At 40.8% G+C, this 20654-nt stretch overlaps 2 protein-coding genes across 12 annotated transcripts in view; one reads left to right on the forward strand and one right to left on the reverse strand.

Moving 5' to 3' along the window:
* Positions 1–19: 19 nt before the first annotated feature.
* Positions 20–15702, forward strand: tfg (trafficking from ER to golgi regulator). 3 transcript variants are annotated; one of them, XM_051403840.1, is made up of 8 exons: positions 20–177; positions 1909–2122; positions 2345–2428; positions 5146–5292; positions 6447–6614; positions 6718–6864; positions 14239–14334; positions 14461–15702. In XM_051403840.1, exons 2-8 carry the CDS (start codon positions 1939–1941, stop codon positions 14859–14861), a joined length of 1227 nt encoding a protein of 408 aa, XP_051259800.1. In that variant the 5' UTR covers positions 20–177; positions 1909–1938; the 3' UTR covers positions 14862–15702. The 3 variants fall into 3 exon arrangements, with proteins under 3 accessions (XP_051259800.1, XP_051259802.1, XP_051259801.1); XM_051403842.1 differs by having other exon boundaries at positions 14239–14319; XM_051403841.1 differs by having other exon boundaries at positions 6727–6864.
* Positions 15703–17110: 1408 nt separating this feature from the next.
* LOC127365585 (target of Nesh-SH3) overlaps positions 17111–20654 on the reverse strand; it is a 30341-nt gene continuing 26797 nt past the window's right edge. For 8 of the 9 annotated variants that reach the window (XM_051403818.1, XM_051403817.1, XM_051403815.1 and 5 more), the window contains 5 exons: positions 19967–20046; positions 19321–19350; positions 19034–19192; positions 18344–18466; positions 17111–18252 (listed from right to left, as the gene is read on the reverse strand). In XM_051403818.1, coding sequence (XP_051259778.1) covers positions 18137–18252; positions 18344–18466; positions 19034–19192; positions 19321–19350; positions 19967–20046 — 508 coding nt within the window. In that variant the 3' untranslated portion in view covers positions 17111–18136. Of the gene's footprint in view, positions 18253–18343; positions 18467–19033; positions 19193–19320; positions 19351–19966; positions 20047–20654 lie in introns of those variants that run through there. The other variant, XR_007885232.1, reaches the window with a different exon arrangement.

Here is a 20654-nt window from a genome sequence, read left to right on the forward strand (position 1 = left end):
TTCGTCCCAGATGGTCTGCGGCTGCGCGCAACGAATGCCACGTACTGGTTGACGTTTCCAGTTCGGAGGACACTTCCTGATGCTGGCACCCGGGTCTAGCTAGGCTAGCTAACAGATTTGATTTTCACGGTTTGGGGAGACCTGTGAAATACAGCGTGGTCACGTCGTCTGATTCAGGTAAAAGACTCTCTTTTGTTTGGGGTCCAGCTATAGTATGATTAATCTTTCGTCGCACACACTCCCTGTTTGAGTGCTATGTAACGTTAGCTAGCTAGCAAGCTAAGCGGTTAGCTTCCGAGCTAGCTAACTACATTACGTTCGCTAGCTACGTAGGGAGCTAGGCTAGCTCTCCCAAACAGGTGTCGGGACTGATTCTTAGGAAGTTACTTACAAAAACACAACTTCCTAATCTTTTCTGATTTGCGGAAGGCAAAATTGATAACGCTACAAGTTAGGAGTATGCTAACCTAGCTCTGAATGCCTGTTAAAGTAACGTCAGCTGTTAAAAGTTACTCAGAAAACCTCTTCTTCCGACTGACTGCTTATAAAGTGAAATGAAGACTATTACACTGCCACTTATGGAGACTGTACAATGGGGAATCAACTATATTATTGCTGTTTACTCGACATGTTTGGATTATATTGTCGTCAGTGACACGGCCTAGCAGACCTGAGCAGTCACATTGACAGATGACTCTGCGATTGAGCTTGTTTACCACTCAGCGTTAGCTTCACTTGTCATTTGACAATTCAGTTTTAAAACATTTTAAATCCCGATGCAGCAAACGTTAATTTGGTGGATAGACATCAGCTTGTTGTTGTTGTACCCATTCAACATGACTGTAACGTTATGCTAAACGTTAGCTACCACACAATCCCTAGCATCCAGCCAATTATTCATCTGGCTAGGTCAGCCGTAGCATTTCGGGAATTAAATTCACTGTTGTATGCTATCCATCCCAGAACATCAGCAGCTAACGTCATAGTTAATCCAGCTGGTCACTACACAGCATCAATGAGAGACGTCAATTTATCACAGGCTGAGGCTAACTCATCTGAATGAATGTAAGATGTTAAGTTACAACTGGGATTGCATACGAAACCAAATCTGTGAGTTTCACCTCTCTAGCATAGAAATAATCCAAAGGTTTGCCTGTAAGATCCACTAAAGATATTTGAAAGCTTTAATTCTCTTATCAAAGTGGGTGATGTTTTGGGTCAAAGTCTGCGAGGATTTTCTATAAGAGCAGATAATAGAAAGGTTGGTGCCACATCACTGGGTGATATTTGACCCTTAGACTCTGCAGTTCAAGTGAAACTGTGTGATAATGTTACTACATAGATATAGTGTTGATAGGATCAGTAGAGACCATGCACGGAGATAGCTTCATTGTGAAAGGTTGAGGGAGACTGTGAGATCAGATCCTCAGAAGAGAAGCTCTCTATGTAATCTTAATGGTGCTTTTAAAGAAGACAATAAAGCTCAGTAACAACATAGAGGAGCAGCTTATTTAAATGTAATCTCATTGTCATTGTTAAAATAATAACCACATTCTAAAGAGGTCAAAACTCCAGCAACAGCTTTATCACAGTTTCTTCCTGGGCCTTTATCAGGGCCATAAACACATTTAATCATAAATAACTATCTTATAGCAACCACTTCCCCTGAACTGTTGACCTGCTTACCTGACTCCTCAATTTGACTATCATGATAAATACAATTGGTTGTCATTATTTTATTTAATGTTTGAAAACATTAATTAACATTATTAATTTAAATCTTTTATTGTGAGCAGACTGATTGTCTTGCAGTCCTAGTGTGGTGCAGCATTTTGCTGACATTGCAGTGTGACACGGCTCTATTTGTTGGTTGTTTTGAAAATCTGCCTTTCCTCTGATACTGTTAAGTGGTGGGAGCAGAAGAGGTCGGACGGCACCATGAACGGCCAGCTGGACCTGAGCGGGAAGCTGATCATCAAAGCCCAGTTGGGCGATGACATCAGACGCATCCCTATCCATAACGAAGACATTACTTATGATGAGCTAGTGCTGATGATGCAGCGTGTCTTCAGGGGAAAGCTGCAGAGTAATGACGAGGTTACCATCAAATACAAGGATGAAGGTGAGTCAGGCCCTCTGTCCTAATTGGTCTTAGGGGTAAAAGTGTGAATGTTGAGATTGACCTGTTTTCCTTACACCAGATTATTTGTTATAAAGTAGTGTTTAATACACGATACTGATACTAATTACTTGATCAGGTCACTTTTCACTTGACAGTGTAATTTCTATAAGGGAATACAGTTGCTGTATTATTCTTAAAATATTGTCTTTTCCCTTTTTCTAGATGATGATCTCATCACCATCTTTGACAGCTCCGACCTCTCCTTCGCCATCCAGTGCAGTAGAATACTCAAACTGACTTTGTTTGGTAAGATGTTAAAGCATTTCCTTTCAGTTGCTCTCTTATACACACATCCACAGTGAATTGTTTCTTAAAGGAACCCAAACCTATTAAATCATGTGATAAACTGTAGCCCAAGATGTCTCAGGGCTCTTACAGCAACCCGTCACTGGAGGGCAGTCCAGCTTATGTTTAACACAACAAAAACCTCAGCTCTTCTCTATCCAAATGAAAGTTGTTTTCACTGCTGACTAATTTGGGTTGGAATTTCTGTGCGTTTCGTAGCGCGGGTTCAGCGGACAAGTGACAGGCGGTAGATGGATGTATTTACAAAAGCCCTTTGTGCCAGTTATACCGGTTCCCAATCGTAATCTTAAATATGTGCCAGCTCAGCTAAATCCACATTCATTATGTAGCCATGTAGCTATGTGACTTTAGGCGTAGGCCATAGAAGAATTAATTACATTTCACAATCAGTTAGCCTCACCCTAATATGTCAGGTTGAAGCCTGTTTTTTTTTTTGTAGTAACAACATGTTAACAAACTCTCTCAAACGACAAATAAAGATTGGACTGGGACAACAGGCAGAGGGTGAACCAGCTGCTGCAAGGCTGGAGACTGGTGGTGTTCCTGTGGGTGCTGTGACCCAATGCCCACAGAGGAGATTTCACAGACTGGATCAAGTGAAATTCACCTTTGGCTTTTCTGTAGGGTCTTTCCGTTATGTTGTCAGACACTTTTAAGAACAGTCTGAGCCAGTCAGTGGCAAAAACAAGCACTTTTAATGGACATATTATGACGGTTTGCAGTTGCCCGAAAGAATTGTGTTGCATTCTTCCTCAATACTGGATCAAATTCAAAACAAAACATAACAAAACAAGACATGGGAAAATTAGGTCCAGGATGAAAAATACTGAACCCTGTTACCCTTTAATGGTGGACTATATTCCATCCATCCATTAGCTATACCCACTTGTCCTTTGAAGTGTCAGGGGCTGGAGCTGACATTGAATTGTACTGAGCAGCCATGCCATCTGGGACAGTTTTCTTTCAATCATAGCAAAAGAAATACATGGCCAAATAAGGCCATATACACAATCTAAATCTGTAAATGTCAAAATACAACTTGATGTTTAACTGATTATATCTCCTGGTACTCCATTTACACATTACATGTGTTTCTCTTAATGTTCATAAGTTATTCTATTTCCTGTAAATGTTACTCATTTAAAGGGAGACTATGTCCCATTGTTGAACTGTTTGATAGTCTAAATTGTGCCGCAGAGCTTTCTCCTTCCTGCCAGGAAATAAAGATGAAGTAAAGATTTACCAGTATGGTAATATAGGCATAAATAAAAATGTTGCTTCCTCCCAATCAAATCTGAGTCCTGGCTCACTGAGGGTCATGACCTCACGTGGAACTGATATTCTTAGACATGTGTGGAGATTTAAAGCAAGCTAGAGTAGCTGAAATCTTGTGGCAGCCCTGTGTCTCAGCGAAGAGCCTTATGACCCCATGCATCTCTGTTCAGCATTATCCACTCAAACAGAGAAACTGGTGAGAAAAAGGAATGTCTGGCTCCAATCTCCATTCTCACAGTCGTTCTTTTACGATGGAAAGTTCACTTCTTAACGCAAATTTGTAGAGGGATAGTACGTTTTGGAGGAAGGGTAGGGTGACCCATGTGGTGCAGGTCACATAGTTTTTAACATTGTGGATAATTTTGTCCTGTGTTTCCTGCAGATTGGCAGCGTAATAATGGACCGGTTGGTTTGATTGATGATTTTATTTCATAGTAAGCATGACAAACCAGTTCCCTCTTGCCCAGAATTTTTCAGCTCCATTGTTAGTTAAATGCCTAGCTGGCAGGGTGTGATGATGAAGCTCCCTCTGTCAGCCTGGCTGCTATTGTTAATGTCTTAGTGGAATCAACCATGTGATAGATATAATCCCAAGTATTCGGAGTGTGGAGCCAAGAGAATTGGAACAGATCATCATTCATAATGGCCACATACTTGGTGAAGAACAGCTTTTACAGACAAATAACTGAGAAGCAGAATTCACGTATCCACCATGTCTGTTTTACGTTAGCAGATGTTACTGTATAATACAGTACTGTCCTGTTCTGATGACCAACTTTCCACTTAACATAATTAACAAATTAAAAAACATTCAGTCTAATAGAGTGAACACCAGGTATGTCCTTGGCTTCATGGGTGTATTTAACAACATTTTGCCTCAGTGTAAAGTTCACATGTCCCTCTGGTTGCAGTGTCTGTCAGTTTAAACACTTATTTGATTTGCCCCCGCTCACTTTTCTTTGGTTTACTATCTGCTAGGTTGTTGACACATTTCTGTACAGTGACCCAGATATTCCTGGGCTAGAACTATAACACCAATCGAGACCATGATCTATGTCAACGAGCAGCTCAAGTTCAAGACAACATTACCCCAAGTGGGAAATGATTGTAATTGATGGGATTCAGATTCAGTAATGTATAAAAAGGCTCCATTAATAAAGTTGTGGACTAGGGGATTGTTGTCTTCTGTAAAAGTGATCAGGAGTCAAGTTCTATCCAACGCTCTGCTTGAGGTCTAACACACAAATGAAGTCGGCTGTGCATAGATGGAGAAATGTTTGGCTTTACTCTTACTATTACTTTACCGTACTCCCCAGAATAATAAGGATCTGTCATATTTTTCTCATTTGTGTCCTCCTTTCTTCCTCTCTCACTATCTGCAGTGAATGGTCAGCCGCGGCCTTTGGAGTCTAGTCAGGTCAAGTACCTGCGCAGGGAGCTCATTGAGCTCAGGAATAAAGTCAACAACCTCCTGGACAGCCTGGAGCCCCCCACAGAGCCCGGTCTGGCTGCTACCGCACCGGACAGTGGTAAGGACCTCCATGCACACACACATGCACAAGCACATGCATGTTAGAGCTAGACCAACAAATCAGGTGATATTGGTCTATTGCAGTATCAGTGTATATGTTGACCTACATACCAGTTTGGGATCATTTCAAAACAGTGTCATCATTTCATAGTTTTTCCACCAGAGAACAACAAGCTCCTCTTTAAATTGTTGTAACATGAGAGCGCATAACTTGTGCTTATTGATGAAAAACACCCGCAAGTACTTAGATTTTAACTAGTGTGTATATTATAGATGTTATAAACCTTTTCACACAAGTCCAGGTGGTTTGATTTCTTTTCAAGTCTTTTTTTAAACCACAGTTTTTGTCTCTTAGAACTCTAAATCCCGCCGATGGGAATCGTGCGGCCCGCTAAACAAATAACAGTTGTTCATATACCGCATGCTCACTGCCAGAATCATAAGATCTGTATCCCACAGGGATACTGGCACTGGACTGAGACAGTGTATATGGGTCAGTCATTGTTGGAATAATTAAACTTTTTTTTCCTATGAAGATTTGTCTGGAATTATACATTTGTAGCTTTAATTATATACCAGATACATACTGGTTCTGTCCAGTTTGATTGTGGTCACTCACACCCACACACAGACGCACATCCCAAGCTTAAAGACGCCCATGTCATCAAAACTGTGAAGCATTTACATGAAGAACATGTGCGATCATTTTGCAGTACGGTTGTAGGCTGCTGTACTGACTTTGTGCTGCTATTTGTAATTCAGTGGAAACTGTAATTTTATGCATTTTTTTTTAATTCTGCCCTCTTCTGAGCAAGTACATATTCGTATGTGATTTGGCTGGAGTTAAGGAGTGAAATAAACAGGGATAATCTGTATTTTGCAATCTGGCACCATGCTGAGACAAATAGGTGGATTTTTTTTGGAGTCAAATGCAGGAGTACAATCAAGGTCTTTTATGGGGCTTAAGGACTGTTTGTGAACTACACTCAAACCCCCATCCCCCTTGGATTACATATTTGTGCTAATGGTGTAATAACAAATCTTTAATCAACACAAACTAGTGCAAAATGTTCAGTACTTGATTTTAATTTTTTCCACATTTCATCTTTGGTCTCTGCTCATTCTTAAACATTTCTCTGGCTGTGTTTCTAGAATCAGTGGATGGACGTGAAGGCAAAATGGTGGCAGCAGACCACACAATGAAACATGCCACGCCAGTCAGCGCAGCCAGCATGTCCGCCTTTGACCCATTAAAAAATCAGGACGAGGTCAGCAAGAATGTCATCTCTGCTTTTGGTTTGAGCGAAGACCAGGCTCCAGGTATTGCACGCTATCCAACTGCAAAAAATACAAGACACTATTTATGTTTTCTTTCAATGTATAGCCATGTAATGACTTCATATCTCTGTCTCAATCTGAGTAGCTCCCCCAGCAGTTGCACCAGAGGAGCGCTCAGGAACCCCTGACAGCATTGCCTCCTCCTCATCTGCAGCCCCTCAGCCAGGAGTGCCCCCCCAACCACAGGCTCCCTATCCTGGAGTACAGCAGGGCCCCCCAGCTGGCATGGATGGTGAGGCACATGCAATATTTAATACAGAATAATTGGTGAGAACACACATATTCTGAGGCAGGTCTGTGTTTAAAAGAATGCATAATGGGGTAATGTCCTCATGACCACAGGGAGTTGGAGACCCTGCAACATGGGTGCTTAAGCATTACACTTTCTTTTACAGTGGTCCTGTGATATGGGACATTTTTCCAACATTACCACCAACGTAGACTCATAAAAATGTCACCCCCTGTTGAGCCAGTTTGAATGTGTTGCTCTAAACTACAGAACCAAGCTCTTTTGTTTTCCAAAGAGCAGTTCTGTCTGGTATGATTTGATTTACAGGGCAGGTAGTAAAACATTCTGCATTTGTAGTATTGGTTCTTGCAATAGATGTAACAGTCTACCACCCAGACAGATATGTTACTGCCCTCTGAAAGTTTTGCCATAAGTCAGTCGTAATGTTTTTAAGGTGAAGATTTGTATGGAATTAAACACATGCATAGAAGCAATCTTTAGAAGAAACAATATCAAAAAAGCTACCAGCTGCTTCCCCTTTTACCTAAAACGTAACCATTAGTCGACATACGCACACAGCCCTGCAGTAAAAACCATAAAAACAAATTAAAATGTGTAAAAACTAAATCATAAACACTTTAAACTGCAGTTTTTATTATTATAAACATATTATATTATGTTATATATATGAGTTCAGTCATGCCCCAACTGTGGTCATGCACATGCAGTCCACACACACACACACACACACACACACAACTGTGACTAAAGGATTTACTCAAAGAACATGTGCAGCCAGTGCCACAGTCAGTGTAGACCTACTGTATGTGAGATGTAATTTCCCAGCACGCTTGACTGTGTCCACTCTGAAAATAATAAAGTTGTAATATATTATATGTATGATAGACAAGGATATAGGAATGCAATAATAATACTCTACTACCATTGTTTAGTGAGCCGTGCTGTGTTAGTGAGCACCCGAAATGAAGGATGTCCCGTTGTCCCAGGGACAAAATAAATAGCACCTGGGACACAAAGATACAGTGTCTGGGACAATTCTGGGATAGGGATAGGGTTATGGAAAATATATTGGTGTAATTGTCTTGTGTTCACATTCTTAAAATGTGAGCCAGTGTTGGCAAAGTTTCAGACTGTCTTAGCAAAATTATTTCTAAAAAGCGACTAGCAACAAATTTTCCATGACTTTATCCAGCCATCACAGAAAAGGTGAGAAATACTTTTAAATATATTATATTGTAATTCATTCTTATGCATTCTGCTCTTCATAATCACAGTCAATGGGTCTTCTGGCAACAGAGCCAGGGTCTCTCCCTCGCCTCTTGTGCTGTCAGTCAGTAGGTGTGGCAGATGGGGCACATTTGACTTTTGACTTTCTCTCACTCTTTCTCTCTGGATAAGGGTGTTCCTATGTTTTGTAAATAGTTTGTTTGACCTTTTTTCCTACTCTTTCTCCGGTGTTCCCATAGCTTTTATGTAAATAGTTAAATAGCTCATTTGAGCTTATAAATATTTAAATATTTAAATATTTGTTTGACCTTCTCCCTCCCTTTGTAGATTTTTTTAAACTTTAAACATACAGAGTCCCTAAAGCAAGTTTGTATTCATTTGGCTAACTAATAATAATGATGAAAGTGTGTGTATGTAAAGTTACATCCCCGTATACCAGAAACAGGGTTGTTGCAGTCTGCAGTGATGCATTGATTGATCAACCAGTTAAAAATAAACAAGAAACAGTAACTCATCCAGTGACTAAAAGAATGATGAAAACTAATTGTGGCCACAAACACCTAGTGCAAGGAACAACTAAAAACACTTCCATGGTGGACCAGAGTGTGGCAATGAAGTGATGTGAGTTACTGAAACATTATCTACAACGTTATTGAACTATATTCATTATATAGAATGGAGAGAGAAGAACCGTCTGAAAGCAGGAAACAGGACAGTTGCAGGACATTGAGGAAAAAAGTAAATTTTGAGCCCTGGCTGTTAAATTCCTCTTACCTTCTTTTTATTTCTCATTGGATCACGCGTAGTATCAATTTCAGCTATTAGATTAGTTGAAGTGTAATGGAGTGGAAGAAAACAGAAACCAGAAAAATGAAAGCAAATAATTTTAATTAAAGGAACAAATTGAGGAGGATAACAGATGGGATGAATATATAGTATCCTTTTTAACCAATTTAGATTTACTGAAGTTTGCAGTTCACACATTTCCAGTTCACTGGGTGTACTGTAAGCAAACACTTGTTTCTTGTTTTAGGGAATCAGATCCATTCTGCTGTTGAAGCAGGACGGTTCACTGAATGAGAAATGATCCTCTAGTCTCACCACTGTGGAATCTTAATCAACACTGTGTAAACAAGAGTATCCATGGAATTAAACTTTATCTTACTCAGCAGACCTGACCACAGCTCTCTCCTGTGTGAGATCTAAACACACGGACTAGATACAGATAAATGAATAAAGGATTAGGCAGAATGTTGGCAAAACAAACAGGACTTATTTTACTCAATTTTCTTAGCACAGTACCACTCTGGGATCCAGCTCAGGGGAGAAAATGGTCTTCTATGCCAATCTTGCGTTTCCATTTCCTTTATCCTGAGTATTTCACTCAACGTGAGGGAGTTCTCTGGCTTGTTTCTCCTGTTGTTGTGAGTAAAGGCCCAGGCAGGTGCAGCCACAGAAGTGCATATCCTATTGTTTATCACTTTGCTCGAAGTGGATTGGATTGTTTTCAGCTTGTGGTTTGGCCTAGCTGTAGGAGGAGACCACTGGAGCAAAGAAGATCCTTTCTTTTTTCGCACGCTGTGAGAGCAGTAACTTTGTCTCAGAGTCATCACCACACCTGCAACACTGAATATCAGCACACATGTGTTATGACTACTTCCATTTAACTGGTGGTTTGTGGTTTGGCCTGGCGTTGCAGGGCCTATCCAAAGGGCTCAATAAGAGTTTAGTTTATCCGCAACGAAGACTTCTTCAGTCACTGGGTTAGCTAGCGACACATCATGTTGCACACAAACAGCCGACTAAACTGCAAGATGTTCATGGTTCTTTATTTTCCTTCAATTACACAAGGACTGGGAGAAACAACAGACTTTCTTGTCTAAGAAGTCACTCGTTCTTGTTGATTTGATGTTTGATTCTGATTGATTTACAGACTTTAATGGATTAGGAGTATACACAGATTCATTGTCACAGTAAATTACTGTACCAGATATAATGAGTCAAATTCACAGGACACACCTCCCACCAACCTGAGTCAGTTGTCAGCTCTTTACACAATATGATTCATTTGAGTGTGGAAGCTACTTAGCAAGCACAGGAAAAATAATGTGTTTCAGATAGTGCTGTCAAACGATTAAAATATTTAATTGCGATTAATCGCATTAATGTCATAGTTAACTCGCAATTAATCACACATTTTTATCTATTCTAAATGTCCCTTGATTTCTTTTTGTCCCATTATTTTTTTCTCATTTTAATGCTCTTATCAACGTGGAAAAGAGGATCGGCTTGCTTTGTGCAAATGTTGTTTTCATTGAAACAACATTGGCATATACTGTAGTGTTCAATTTCACACTAACATTCTCACTTGGAGCAAATAATCTCTCACACAATGTAACACTGTCCATCAATAAAAGGGTGAAAGAAATGCTTTGTCACACAAACAGCCCCTTCAACAGCCCCTTTCTATTGGATCAAAACAGGGCGATACAAAATAAAATTACAAAGTGCACATGTAAGGTAAACTAGAACTCAGCTTTTAGTGCAGTTAAACAATGGCCAAATACTTTTCTCAAGTTTGCTTTGAACATAGCAGTCAGGCTACTGCTCTTTATTCACCAGAGGCTCAACCCAGCCTCTTATTTCAGAAAGAGTGAACAGTAACGGTTACCAATAAAAGGTACGCCTACTGCTACTTTGCTTTGAGCCAGTTACTCAAACAGACAAGCCTGTTGACATTTTCAGACAACAAGGAATCCATCCATTTCGGCGTCTCGCGCTCGCCATCCACTCAAAACGTAACGTCTACTACTGTGCGTGCGTGCGTGCGCGCAGCGTGCCTGTTTTGTTTCTGGTCTAGCTAGATCCAGTTTGGTGTTGTAGTTTTTCTAACGTTACTAGTTGTTGCAACAGCATGTGACAAGAAACTACAAAGTGTGCTAGGCGTTAATCTCGCGATAAAAAAATTGACGCCGTTAAAATGGGTTTACGTTAACGCCGTTAATAACGCGTTAAACTGACAGCACTAGTTTCAGATTATGAAGGCTACAGCTGTTATTTCATGTGTCAGATGCATATTTAGTGAACAGTTACGTAAATATATAATATATCTATCTGATTGGACTCGGATTGGAACTGGGGCCAAAAAACACTGATCGGTACATCACTAGATAAAATGTGGAACCCTTTATCCTTCAGCCACTCCAGGTGGTAGTAGTAGTGCAGACTTCACCAAATATGCCAGACAAACATTGACAATTTCAGGATTACTGTATTGTAAATTAATATGACTATGTCCCATTTTGTATAATTAATTGTGTTAAATAACTTAAACTTAAATTTAATATCATTTCAAACAAACACATCTGGAACAAGACAGATGGTGTGATGAAGGAGAGCTTGAGCTCATCTGATAAGGTTGTCTAACAAAAACTGGATGTCAGGTATTAAATAGGCTGTCCACCCATTAGTGTGGAATTGTTGGAATTTTCTGGACCTGGAGCTGCACTTTGATCTTTCCCCTGTGGAGAGAGACAGCAAGTGAAAATATGATCCGTAAAGTATCGTTATCATACACATTGGCAGCTCTTGCTTGATGCAGTCTTGTAATCTTGTAGCAGGTCATTAGATGCATCTCCTAGCCCAGCATAGCAACAAAGAGGATGAACAGCATCCTCTCCTTATCCATTCCTCACGCTTTCCCTTCTTCACCTCTTCTTACTTCCAAGGCTGCAGATGGTTTGCACACAAAGACATTAAACTAGATCTTACACTGCCTCCTCTCCCACTCGTCACTCTTTGTCCTCACATTATTCCACTCTCTGGTTGCAGACTGTTTGTCAGTATGACAGCCTCAAGGCAACTCAGAACAGCCAGTCGATGCACAAGAATTTGTAAAAGTTAATACGTGAGGTTGGATGCCAACTGAGCATGTGTGGCCATTTAAAGGTAGCCTTAAGCTCACTTTTAATGAAAGCTTAGGTTACTTGTTACCATAAGAATGCTGCTAACAAGATCCATAAGAAGATGGTAAAGATTTCGAACCCATTGTTTGTCGGAGATGGAGATAGACCCTCGGCTATAACTTACTTCTGTGCAAGAAAGACACTGTAAACACGTATGTAGCAACGGCTCAAACATTACCTTGAGGCACTTTATCAGATGGGCAGACGGGTGTTTGGTCTGAAATGTTTATTTAAAAATAGGACCTTGGACTCCTTCTTGAGGCATGTTCAGAGGTCAGCAGAGCTACAGCCAACTGTTCTTTCTTCCAGTGAACATCATTGTCCCAATTTGTTTTTGTTTTTTTTGTTCTCTTAAAGAAACGCAGGTCTGTCTTCAGTGAGCCCCCTAGTCCTCTCTCTGTCCCATGTGCGCTTAGCAGGCTCATAGCTGACCTCTTGGCTACACTGGAGTGAAATGAACTCCCCAGGCCAAAGGGCATCTTAACAGCCTTGCATCCTTACATTACTCTTACATAACACTCATGATGGATTACAGACTGAGGAGAACAGGAGCCAATTTAACACACATGCCATCTCACACAATAAAGACCATGGCGTTCATGTTAAAGGTGCTGTCAGTGAGATAACAGATGTTTGCCACATCACTTCAGTGCTTATAAAGAGACACTAAAGAGGTGCACTGTTTCTAGCTAAATATTTAGTTATCAAGTGTCTGCCAGATCAGTGCCAACTTGTATGACTTGTTTTCTGGCTGCTGGTTCAACTGCTTGGACTACATATTGGATACAAAATAAGATCGAGTTGTTTCTAAGTGCATTGATGTTCTCTGACAGTACAGAATAATCCGCCCATTGTCTCTTTTCAGCTTTGCTTTGTTCAGATTCTCAAAAAGTGTCACAATATCAGCCCTCCCAAAGAGTGCAAAATCAGCACCAGTTTTACCAGCATTTGAAAAACCAGCTAACCCTGGTGCGGCCCTCTTTCATTGTACAATCTCTCTTTGTGCTTTTCATGTGTCGTCGCCCCAATTTATATGCCAGGCAGGAGATTTGGGAGTTAGGCCTTGTTAAGGACTAACATTAGTATGCTAAGGCTTTGCACGTTTGCTGAACATTCAGGCTTTCAATGGAAAACTTGATGAGCAAATTTAAAATAACAAGGAAAAAAGTTTCCATGTTTTTGTAACACAAAAAAGATGTGCAATGACGTCACTGTCAAGCAAAATATTACTGATTACTTGTCATGCTGCTCAAATGTTGTTAATGAGTGTAACATGATGCTTTCTTGGATATTCAGAGGCCTTTTAAATAATTACTATTTTAGGCACGTCATTGAGATGACTGGAGTTGAAGAGATGATGGTGATGCTGGTCCTCCACATGTGCACGTACACAGTGTGGAGAGGTGAAGTCATAGTTAATAAAAGTATAAGAGGAAGTCACTGTCTGCAAACACAGACATGTCTAGAGGACAACTCCCTGTCCTGATGCAGCAAGTTTCCCTGAGCCATTAACATCTGTGTGTCTATAGTATCTGGACAGTGCATGCATATGTCAGCCTCAGTTCTGAATGACTGCACCCTTTACTTTGTGTGTCTGTGTGTTTATGTCTGCTCAGGCACCTGCATGGTGCTCTCTCGCCCAGAGCAAATTCTTACTGTAATGTGCCATCGAGGGATGTCTGTGGGTACTGGGCTTTTAGCAGCAAATCGTTGTTTCAAAGTGGTTGCAGCTGTTTTCGTTGAAGCAGTTGTGTATTATTCTGTCCAGATGCACAGGTGTTTCCATGAAGATACAGAATCTTCTATTTATTTTCTTCATGCATCTTTGTATAGCTATCTGATATTAAACAATTGCCATCTGACTGCATTCCAGCCATATGTTAAAAACTGTAACTACATCCATAAGTGGTCTATGGAAGTAGCACTGACCTTGATTTGCATGTAGTCTGGAAAAATGACGCATTACAATCAGATTAGGAATCGTAGGAGATGCATGTATGTGGCTAAGTGTAAATGAAAGTTTATTAAATCACATCTGGATTTTATTCAGACACGAAGTGTAAACGGAGCCATAAATGTAATGGATAGTGGCTCATATTTGGTATTAGATATCTTATTTTTTTTGGTTCTTGTGTACTGAAAATGTTTGTCCCTGTCTCTTCAGGTCAGGTGTACCAGCAGTACCAGGCTCCAGGTGGATACCCGCCTCAGCAACCAGGTGCCCCACCGCAGCAGCAGCAGTACGGTATGCAGTACCCTGGTAAGAGTAAAAATGGTCAGGATTTAAAAAGAAAAAAGGTAGCTGCTGTGTTGTGAAGTAAGGTGGCTCTCTTTCCTTATTAGAGTGAATTAAAGAGACTCCCTCCCTTCCTCCCTCTCTCTGCAGGATACAGCACTCAGCCCGGAGCCCCTCAACCTGCCCCCCAACAGCAGCAGCAGCAGCAATTTCAGAACTACGCTCCTCCCTCCTCCCAGGCTCAGGCCCCTGCTCCCGCTCAAGCTCCAGGCTTCCAGGGTGGCCAGCAGCAGCCTCATCCATCTCAGGCAGCCCAGCAGTATCCACCAGGAGCCTTCCCTCCCCAAAACTATACCTCCCAGGCCTCCCAGCCTGCTAACTACAGCCTGCCGCCCAGCTCTCAGCCCGGCACAGGGTACCAACCCCGCCCGGGATACACCCCTCCTCCAGGCAGCACCGTCACCCCTCCACCAGGAGCTGCTAACCCATACGCCCGCAACCGCCCCCCTTACGGCCAGGGCTACACTCAGCCAGGCCCTGGATACCGGTAAAAGAGGGTAGCGGATGTTACTGATCCTCACACACCCCTCCAACCCCTACCCTATATGTGGCTCCAACTGTTTGGCGTTGGTGCAGGAAATATGTTTTACTGCTCTGTATCCCCCCCCCTTACAATTATCAAGTCCAAATAAGAAACAAGCATCTCCCCCAGTCTGATGGTTAGTGTTTGTATTCTGTCTCTCCAACATACCGCTCTGTTCTGGCCCCGGTGTATGTTCCTTGTGTTATTTTTCCCGTCACCACCACCTCAGTCTGCTCTGCCCTCTTGTATCTGTCATTGTAAAAATGTAACCAGATGTATGCACACACCTGGGAGACCAAAACAGGCTGTTGCACAAACTCTTGTTTTAGGTTGTTTTTTTTTTTTTTCATGGTAACGCTTCATTTTGCGAGATCAGCATCCACATTCTTCATTTATGTCGCACATGTCAGTGACAAACATCTCAGCCGGTTGTGTTGAGTTAACTGTGTATAGATGCATTCATAAGACACTATCTCAATGAAATGTTACGTTTTTGTTGTGTTCTTTTCTTCTTTATTTGATCAATTTCACCACCATGTCGGTATTAATGATGTGTCAATGAAACTGCCCCATGTTGGGAACACTAGCTAAGTGATGGCTTATGGGAGGTGTAGATCCCAGTGTCATGAAGAAGGCCTCGTTTGTTTAGCTTGTTATATCACCTCCAGTAAAGCTTGCTATTCCTCTCTTTATCTTTATCTTATCACTGGTTTTTACTAATAAATCAAATTCCACCTTCAAGTGAGATTAGTTGTTTATGTATAAACTGTAACATTTTTTTCTTGAACCTAATAAATGATTGAGACCCAGCTGGAGTCCTTTTTTGTTTTGATATTGTGTTGCTTTTGGCCCAGTGCTGTCTTTCTCTTAACACTCCCTCTCTCTCCTTGTGGTTTCTGAGTTCATGTCTCTGTTAAGTTTGGCTTGTCTCTTCCTCTTCTCCCCCACCCAGATTTGGAAAAGTGTGGTAATGCTGGTATTCCTATTTTGTTTTCCTGCCTGTGGGTTGTGGTTGGCTGAGACATGTGGCATGCGAGTATGTGGCTCGTCTTTCATGTCGAACTGTCTCACTGAATGAGAAGAACTGAGTGCACATGGTTTATTAAGGATAATTTAGATTAGTGTAATTAGCGTCCCTCTTTAGCTGGTCTGTGCCAAGCTCTTATTAGATGTGTTTGTCCACCCTTAATGGTGTGCAATATTGATACAGTTTGCACAATGATAGGAATCTGGTTAGTGTCAAACCTCTGGAGTTAAATCCCATATTACACACTTCATTCCTATGTGTTCGGTCCAATTTAGATCAGAAATTAAAGAACCCCTCCAGACATGTATTGAGACATATAAACAAATAGACTACTGGTAACAATAATGTGTGTTTTTTCTGGGGAAAAAAAATTATATATATATATATATATATATATAATTTCCACATTATGTCCTTAAAAAGGCATTTACTCCTTCTAGCTGCTATCTATGAATATGCAAATTTGTTAATTTCTGAAAACACAAGATGTCTCTTACTTCACTTTGAAGTCCATTTTAGTGTGTGTACTGGCAGTTTCTACATCACACTTGTATAAGTTGCAAATTGGACCAGGTTTGACTAACAAAAAATGATGTCACAAATCATGCTCGTAGGCCCCGCCCCTTAAAATCCAATTTTCAATGAGCTCAGAGAAACTTTCCACTTTCAGCAGATGAATGTGAAAACATCCTTCTACTGTCAAACTGCACATACATCATTCTGCACAGTGAAGCTCGGACAAACAACTGTAGGAACTAGAAGAAAAACATTTTGATTGGAAGGGGAGTTTAAGCACAAAAACACCCTGCCAGTGACTATGCATCATAAAACCTAAAGGAAACGTTTTTGGGAAATATTTTTCAACTTTCCTGCAGAGAGAAGTATGAGGCTACGCCAGCTAACGTAGCTTGGCGTAAAGACTAAACGAGGAAACAGCCAACCTGGCTCTGTCCAAAGGAAACAAAATCCACCAATCAGCACCACTGTAGCACACCAATTAATATGTTATATTTGTTTTTTGTGCAGATTAAACAAACAAGATATGTGTTGCTATGTTTTGCTGACTGAGCCAGGCTAGCTGTTTCCAGTGTTTGTGCTAAGCTAAATACAGACATACAAGTGCATAAGCTTTCCCAAAACGTCAACATTTTCCTTTAATATGAGAGGCATTGAAGTCAAATGGAAATGAATATCAGTAAATATAAAAACAAGATTTATTACTGAAAACATACATGGTGCATCAAAAACAACTGCAGTCATGACAGATGTGGAAAAAACCTGGTAATGTCTCTCCAATGATTAATAGCTTTATGTACACGTAGTAAATTTGAACACAACAACATAAATTATGTCATTTGCTTATGTCATTTCCACCTTGAAGCTCAGTTTATTTATTTATAATTTTAATATTTTATTCTTTTATAAAATACAGGACAAGACTGCACGAGCATTACAAATACATAAATCTTTTGTGTCCAAGTGACCCCATAGAAACGTTGGGCTCAAGCTTTGGTTTTCTTACAATAGATCAACAATTTGGCTAAAGCTGTTTCATCTTTTACCTGAAATATATCAATCTACATGATCCCTGGTATACAAATTGTATTTCACACCATATACATATATGAACAAAAGTTTAATGCTGTGCAAACTGCAACTGCTAATAATCCATTAGGGCCAGCAGAAGGTCAATTCCGCATATCGTATCTTACATAGTCCAAATGTACGCAATGAAAGTATGATTGGCACCTTTCTCTACACAAATGCATGGGTGCTCAATGACATGCAAGTATTTGGAACAATTTTTACTTTCTCATCTCAAAAGCCAGAGCACACACAGAATATTCAGTAACAATCCCCTTGATAAATAATATCATACAAGTTATTACACTTTGGGAGCCAGCTTCCCAACATTTTCTCTGTGATTACTTTATATTCAACATTTTGGTTCACTCAAACTCCTGCATTCTTTCGACTGTTGTGACATTTTTGATAAATACAGAAATTAAGACCAATGTTACAAATGCAATCGAGGTTGGTGACACCTAATAGCCCTGTACAGGTTTCATGCCTGGGCGAGAGTCGAGTTCAAACAGACAGACCCATCTACAGTCTCCATGGTAACATGAAAGAAAGGCCCACCTCCCCTCAGGCCTAGTCAGGCATCCTCTTCTTCCACCAAGGAAGTCACCCTTCCTGGACAGCCTCGTGAAGTCTTACCACTTCCCAGGTATGGGTGTGCCGCACTCGTACCAGCCTACATAAGTAACATGTGACTTCCCTCCAATCTCTCCAAAGCTGACAGGCTCCTGTCTCATCGCTCTATAAAACCCTGGTACAAAGACACAGAGGAGGGATAAGAGTCTACATCACTAAAGACTTAAAATGATGATGATATTAATGGTTATGGCTAACCAGAATACCTGGCCTGCTTGGAAGCTGGTCAGCCATCATCTGGCTACCGGTCCGTCCATCCAGGAAGGAGTCCACAAACTGACAATGGTCCTCACCGTGTCCCGTCTGATCTCCGATGTTGTAGAACTTCCCTACAGAGGAGGCAGATGGGCAGATTTCTGATATTTGGCTTGTATTTTTGACATAATTTCAATGTTTCATTTCATATTTATTGTCAGTTTTATTGGTACATTTTTCAGGTGCATATTTTATTTTTCACTTTTCATTTATTTATTGAGCCATTGTATTAAATAAATTGTTTTCATTTAGTGGTTTGGGAGGCTCCCAAAAAAAGGTCCCCTTTGGAATATTTGTTTTTGACATCATCATCATCAACATCTGGGGATTTATAAAGTAATCTAATCTTCAAATGTAACATTATTAAGACAACACAACTGCAAATTCATTAATGGAGTTACCCTGAACAAGCCCAACCATTTTTGGGGGTTCTATGAAAACCCTTTAAAATAACTGAAGAATCGCATGTTCCTCTCTGGATTTAGGCCAATTTGAACCCCTAATAATAATGCAAACACATGCACTGTTATCCTACAACAAGGATGTTCTCACAGAGCTGACTTTTTGGAGACGTAGCGGATTTGTAATTTGCTGCTGGCGCCTGGGGGCCCTAAGCAGCTAATGTTTCAATCTGTAATTACCATGGAGAGAGTCACTCAGGTAGACCTTGTATCTCAGGGAGTTGCAGAGCTGGATGCCCACAAACTTTCGGTACCAAGTTCTCTTCACATATTGCTTTCCGTTGCATTCAGAGTAGGCGTCGGATTTAAACGGGAACTGAGTCCAGATGGCATCTTTGCCTGTGAGGGAATTCATTAGAATGTATCTGTTATTTGTTATCTCTATAAACAAGATCCAAAACTAGTTACAGTTCAACATTCTGCTTAATTTTGCCAGAACATATTGATAAGAAGAGAAAAAGATTCACCTGAAACATTTTCGCTCACTCGTGGATCCGCTACAAACGTGAGAGAAAGTTGCAATGAATAACGTCATCAAAACAACTTATGATCAACACACAAGCATGAGACATCTTGAATTATTGTGCTAGACAAACCCAGACTTGTATCAGAGCCCATTTGGCCTAGTATTTACAATGTTCAGCCCCAACAGGCAGCGCTTTGATTGCACAAGGGCAGGAGGCCAATTAAGCAAAGAATTCCCCCCTCAGTGTTGTCATTGTGAGTTTAAAGACATGTGATCAACTCAGGGCTGTGCTTCAGCTGCCCTGTGATTGGTGCAGATTTAGCTTTGTTCAGAGCGCTCTGATCACCAGGTGGATGATATGCCTCTGTTAGAAATGAGCCTCAGAGGACATCTGGTGAGCTGACAAGACCCTTGAGTCTTAATTATTCAGACCCCAGTGCCATGTTGAAACTATTAGCCTAACAACTGCCTAATGGCCCACCTTCTGAGATTCAAAGCAATGCTGATCACTGCCTGATAGTTAGCAACGTATACAGTGGCATCAACATGCAACTAATTAACCTCTTCTATCAGAGCAAACACATCAGGGTTTATCAGGAATTTCCTCTTGTATGACTTTAGTGGATTAGATGGTTTGTAAAACTTGCCTGATTCTGTGCTAAAAGTCACAGGATCACTGGAGGGTCCTGTTCCCAGCTCATTCTTTGGTGTTACTTTGAATTCATAACTGAAATAAAATAGAAAAAAAGGGAATAAAAGGCATAATTCAAACTTTCAGGAGTTTTCAGTCTAAATTCCTTCCAACTCCAGAACTGGGACGCATAATATTTTCACGGTTAAGAATTGGTCTCACACACAAAGACATACACACGCACACACTCGCACACAGGGCTGATGGTTATTCCACGTGCTGCGTTCAGATGTCCTGGCAATAGTTGGGCCAGCAAACCCAGCCCAGGGGAGGGTTCTGGTGAGTTCTGAGACTCCAGATGCTAAGATCTAATTAAAAACTCAGTGACCCTCTCCACCCAGATTTCCTCAGCTTTTGTGTCGCTTTGGCCATTTTGTGTTTGCAAAACCAAACATAATCACTGCCTGTGCTGAAAGAGTACAAGTGATACCTTCAAACAAAGCACACTAATAGCTCTTCAGGGACATTTAATACTCTGCAGTGACCTGTACTAATGTAATCAGCCAGTTAGTTCAAGCATACAGTATTTGTTAAAGGTGCCCCTGGGAATTTCTGCCCAAACAAAAGAAATGTTTACTTTCAGTGTTAATCACCAAGACACATTGTCTGTATCCTTGAGGTCTTACAAACACAATGTATGCATT

The sequence above is a fragment of the Dicentrarchus labrax genome, unplaced genomic scaffold, assembly GCF_905237075.1.
Source record: "Dicentrarchus labrax unplaced genomic scaffold, dlabrax2021, whole genome shotgun sequence".
Taxonomy (NCBI): domain Eukaryota; kingdom Metazoa; phylum Chordata; class Actinopteri; family Moronidae; genus Dicentrarchus; species Dicentrarchus labrax.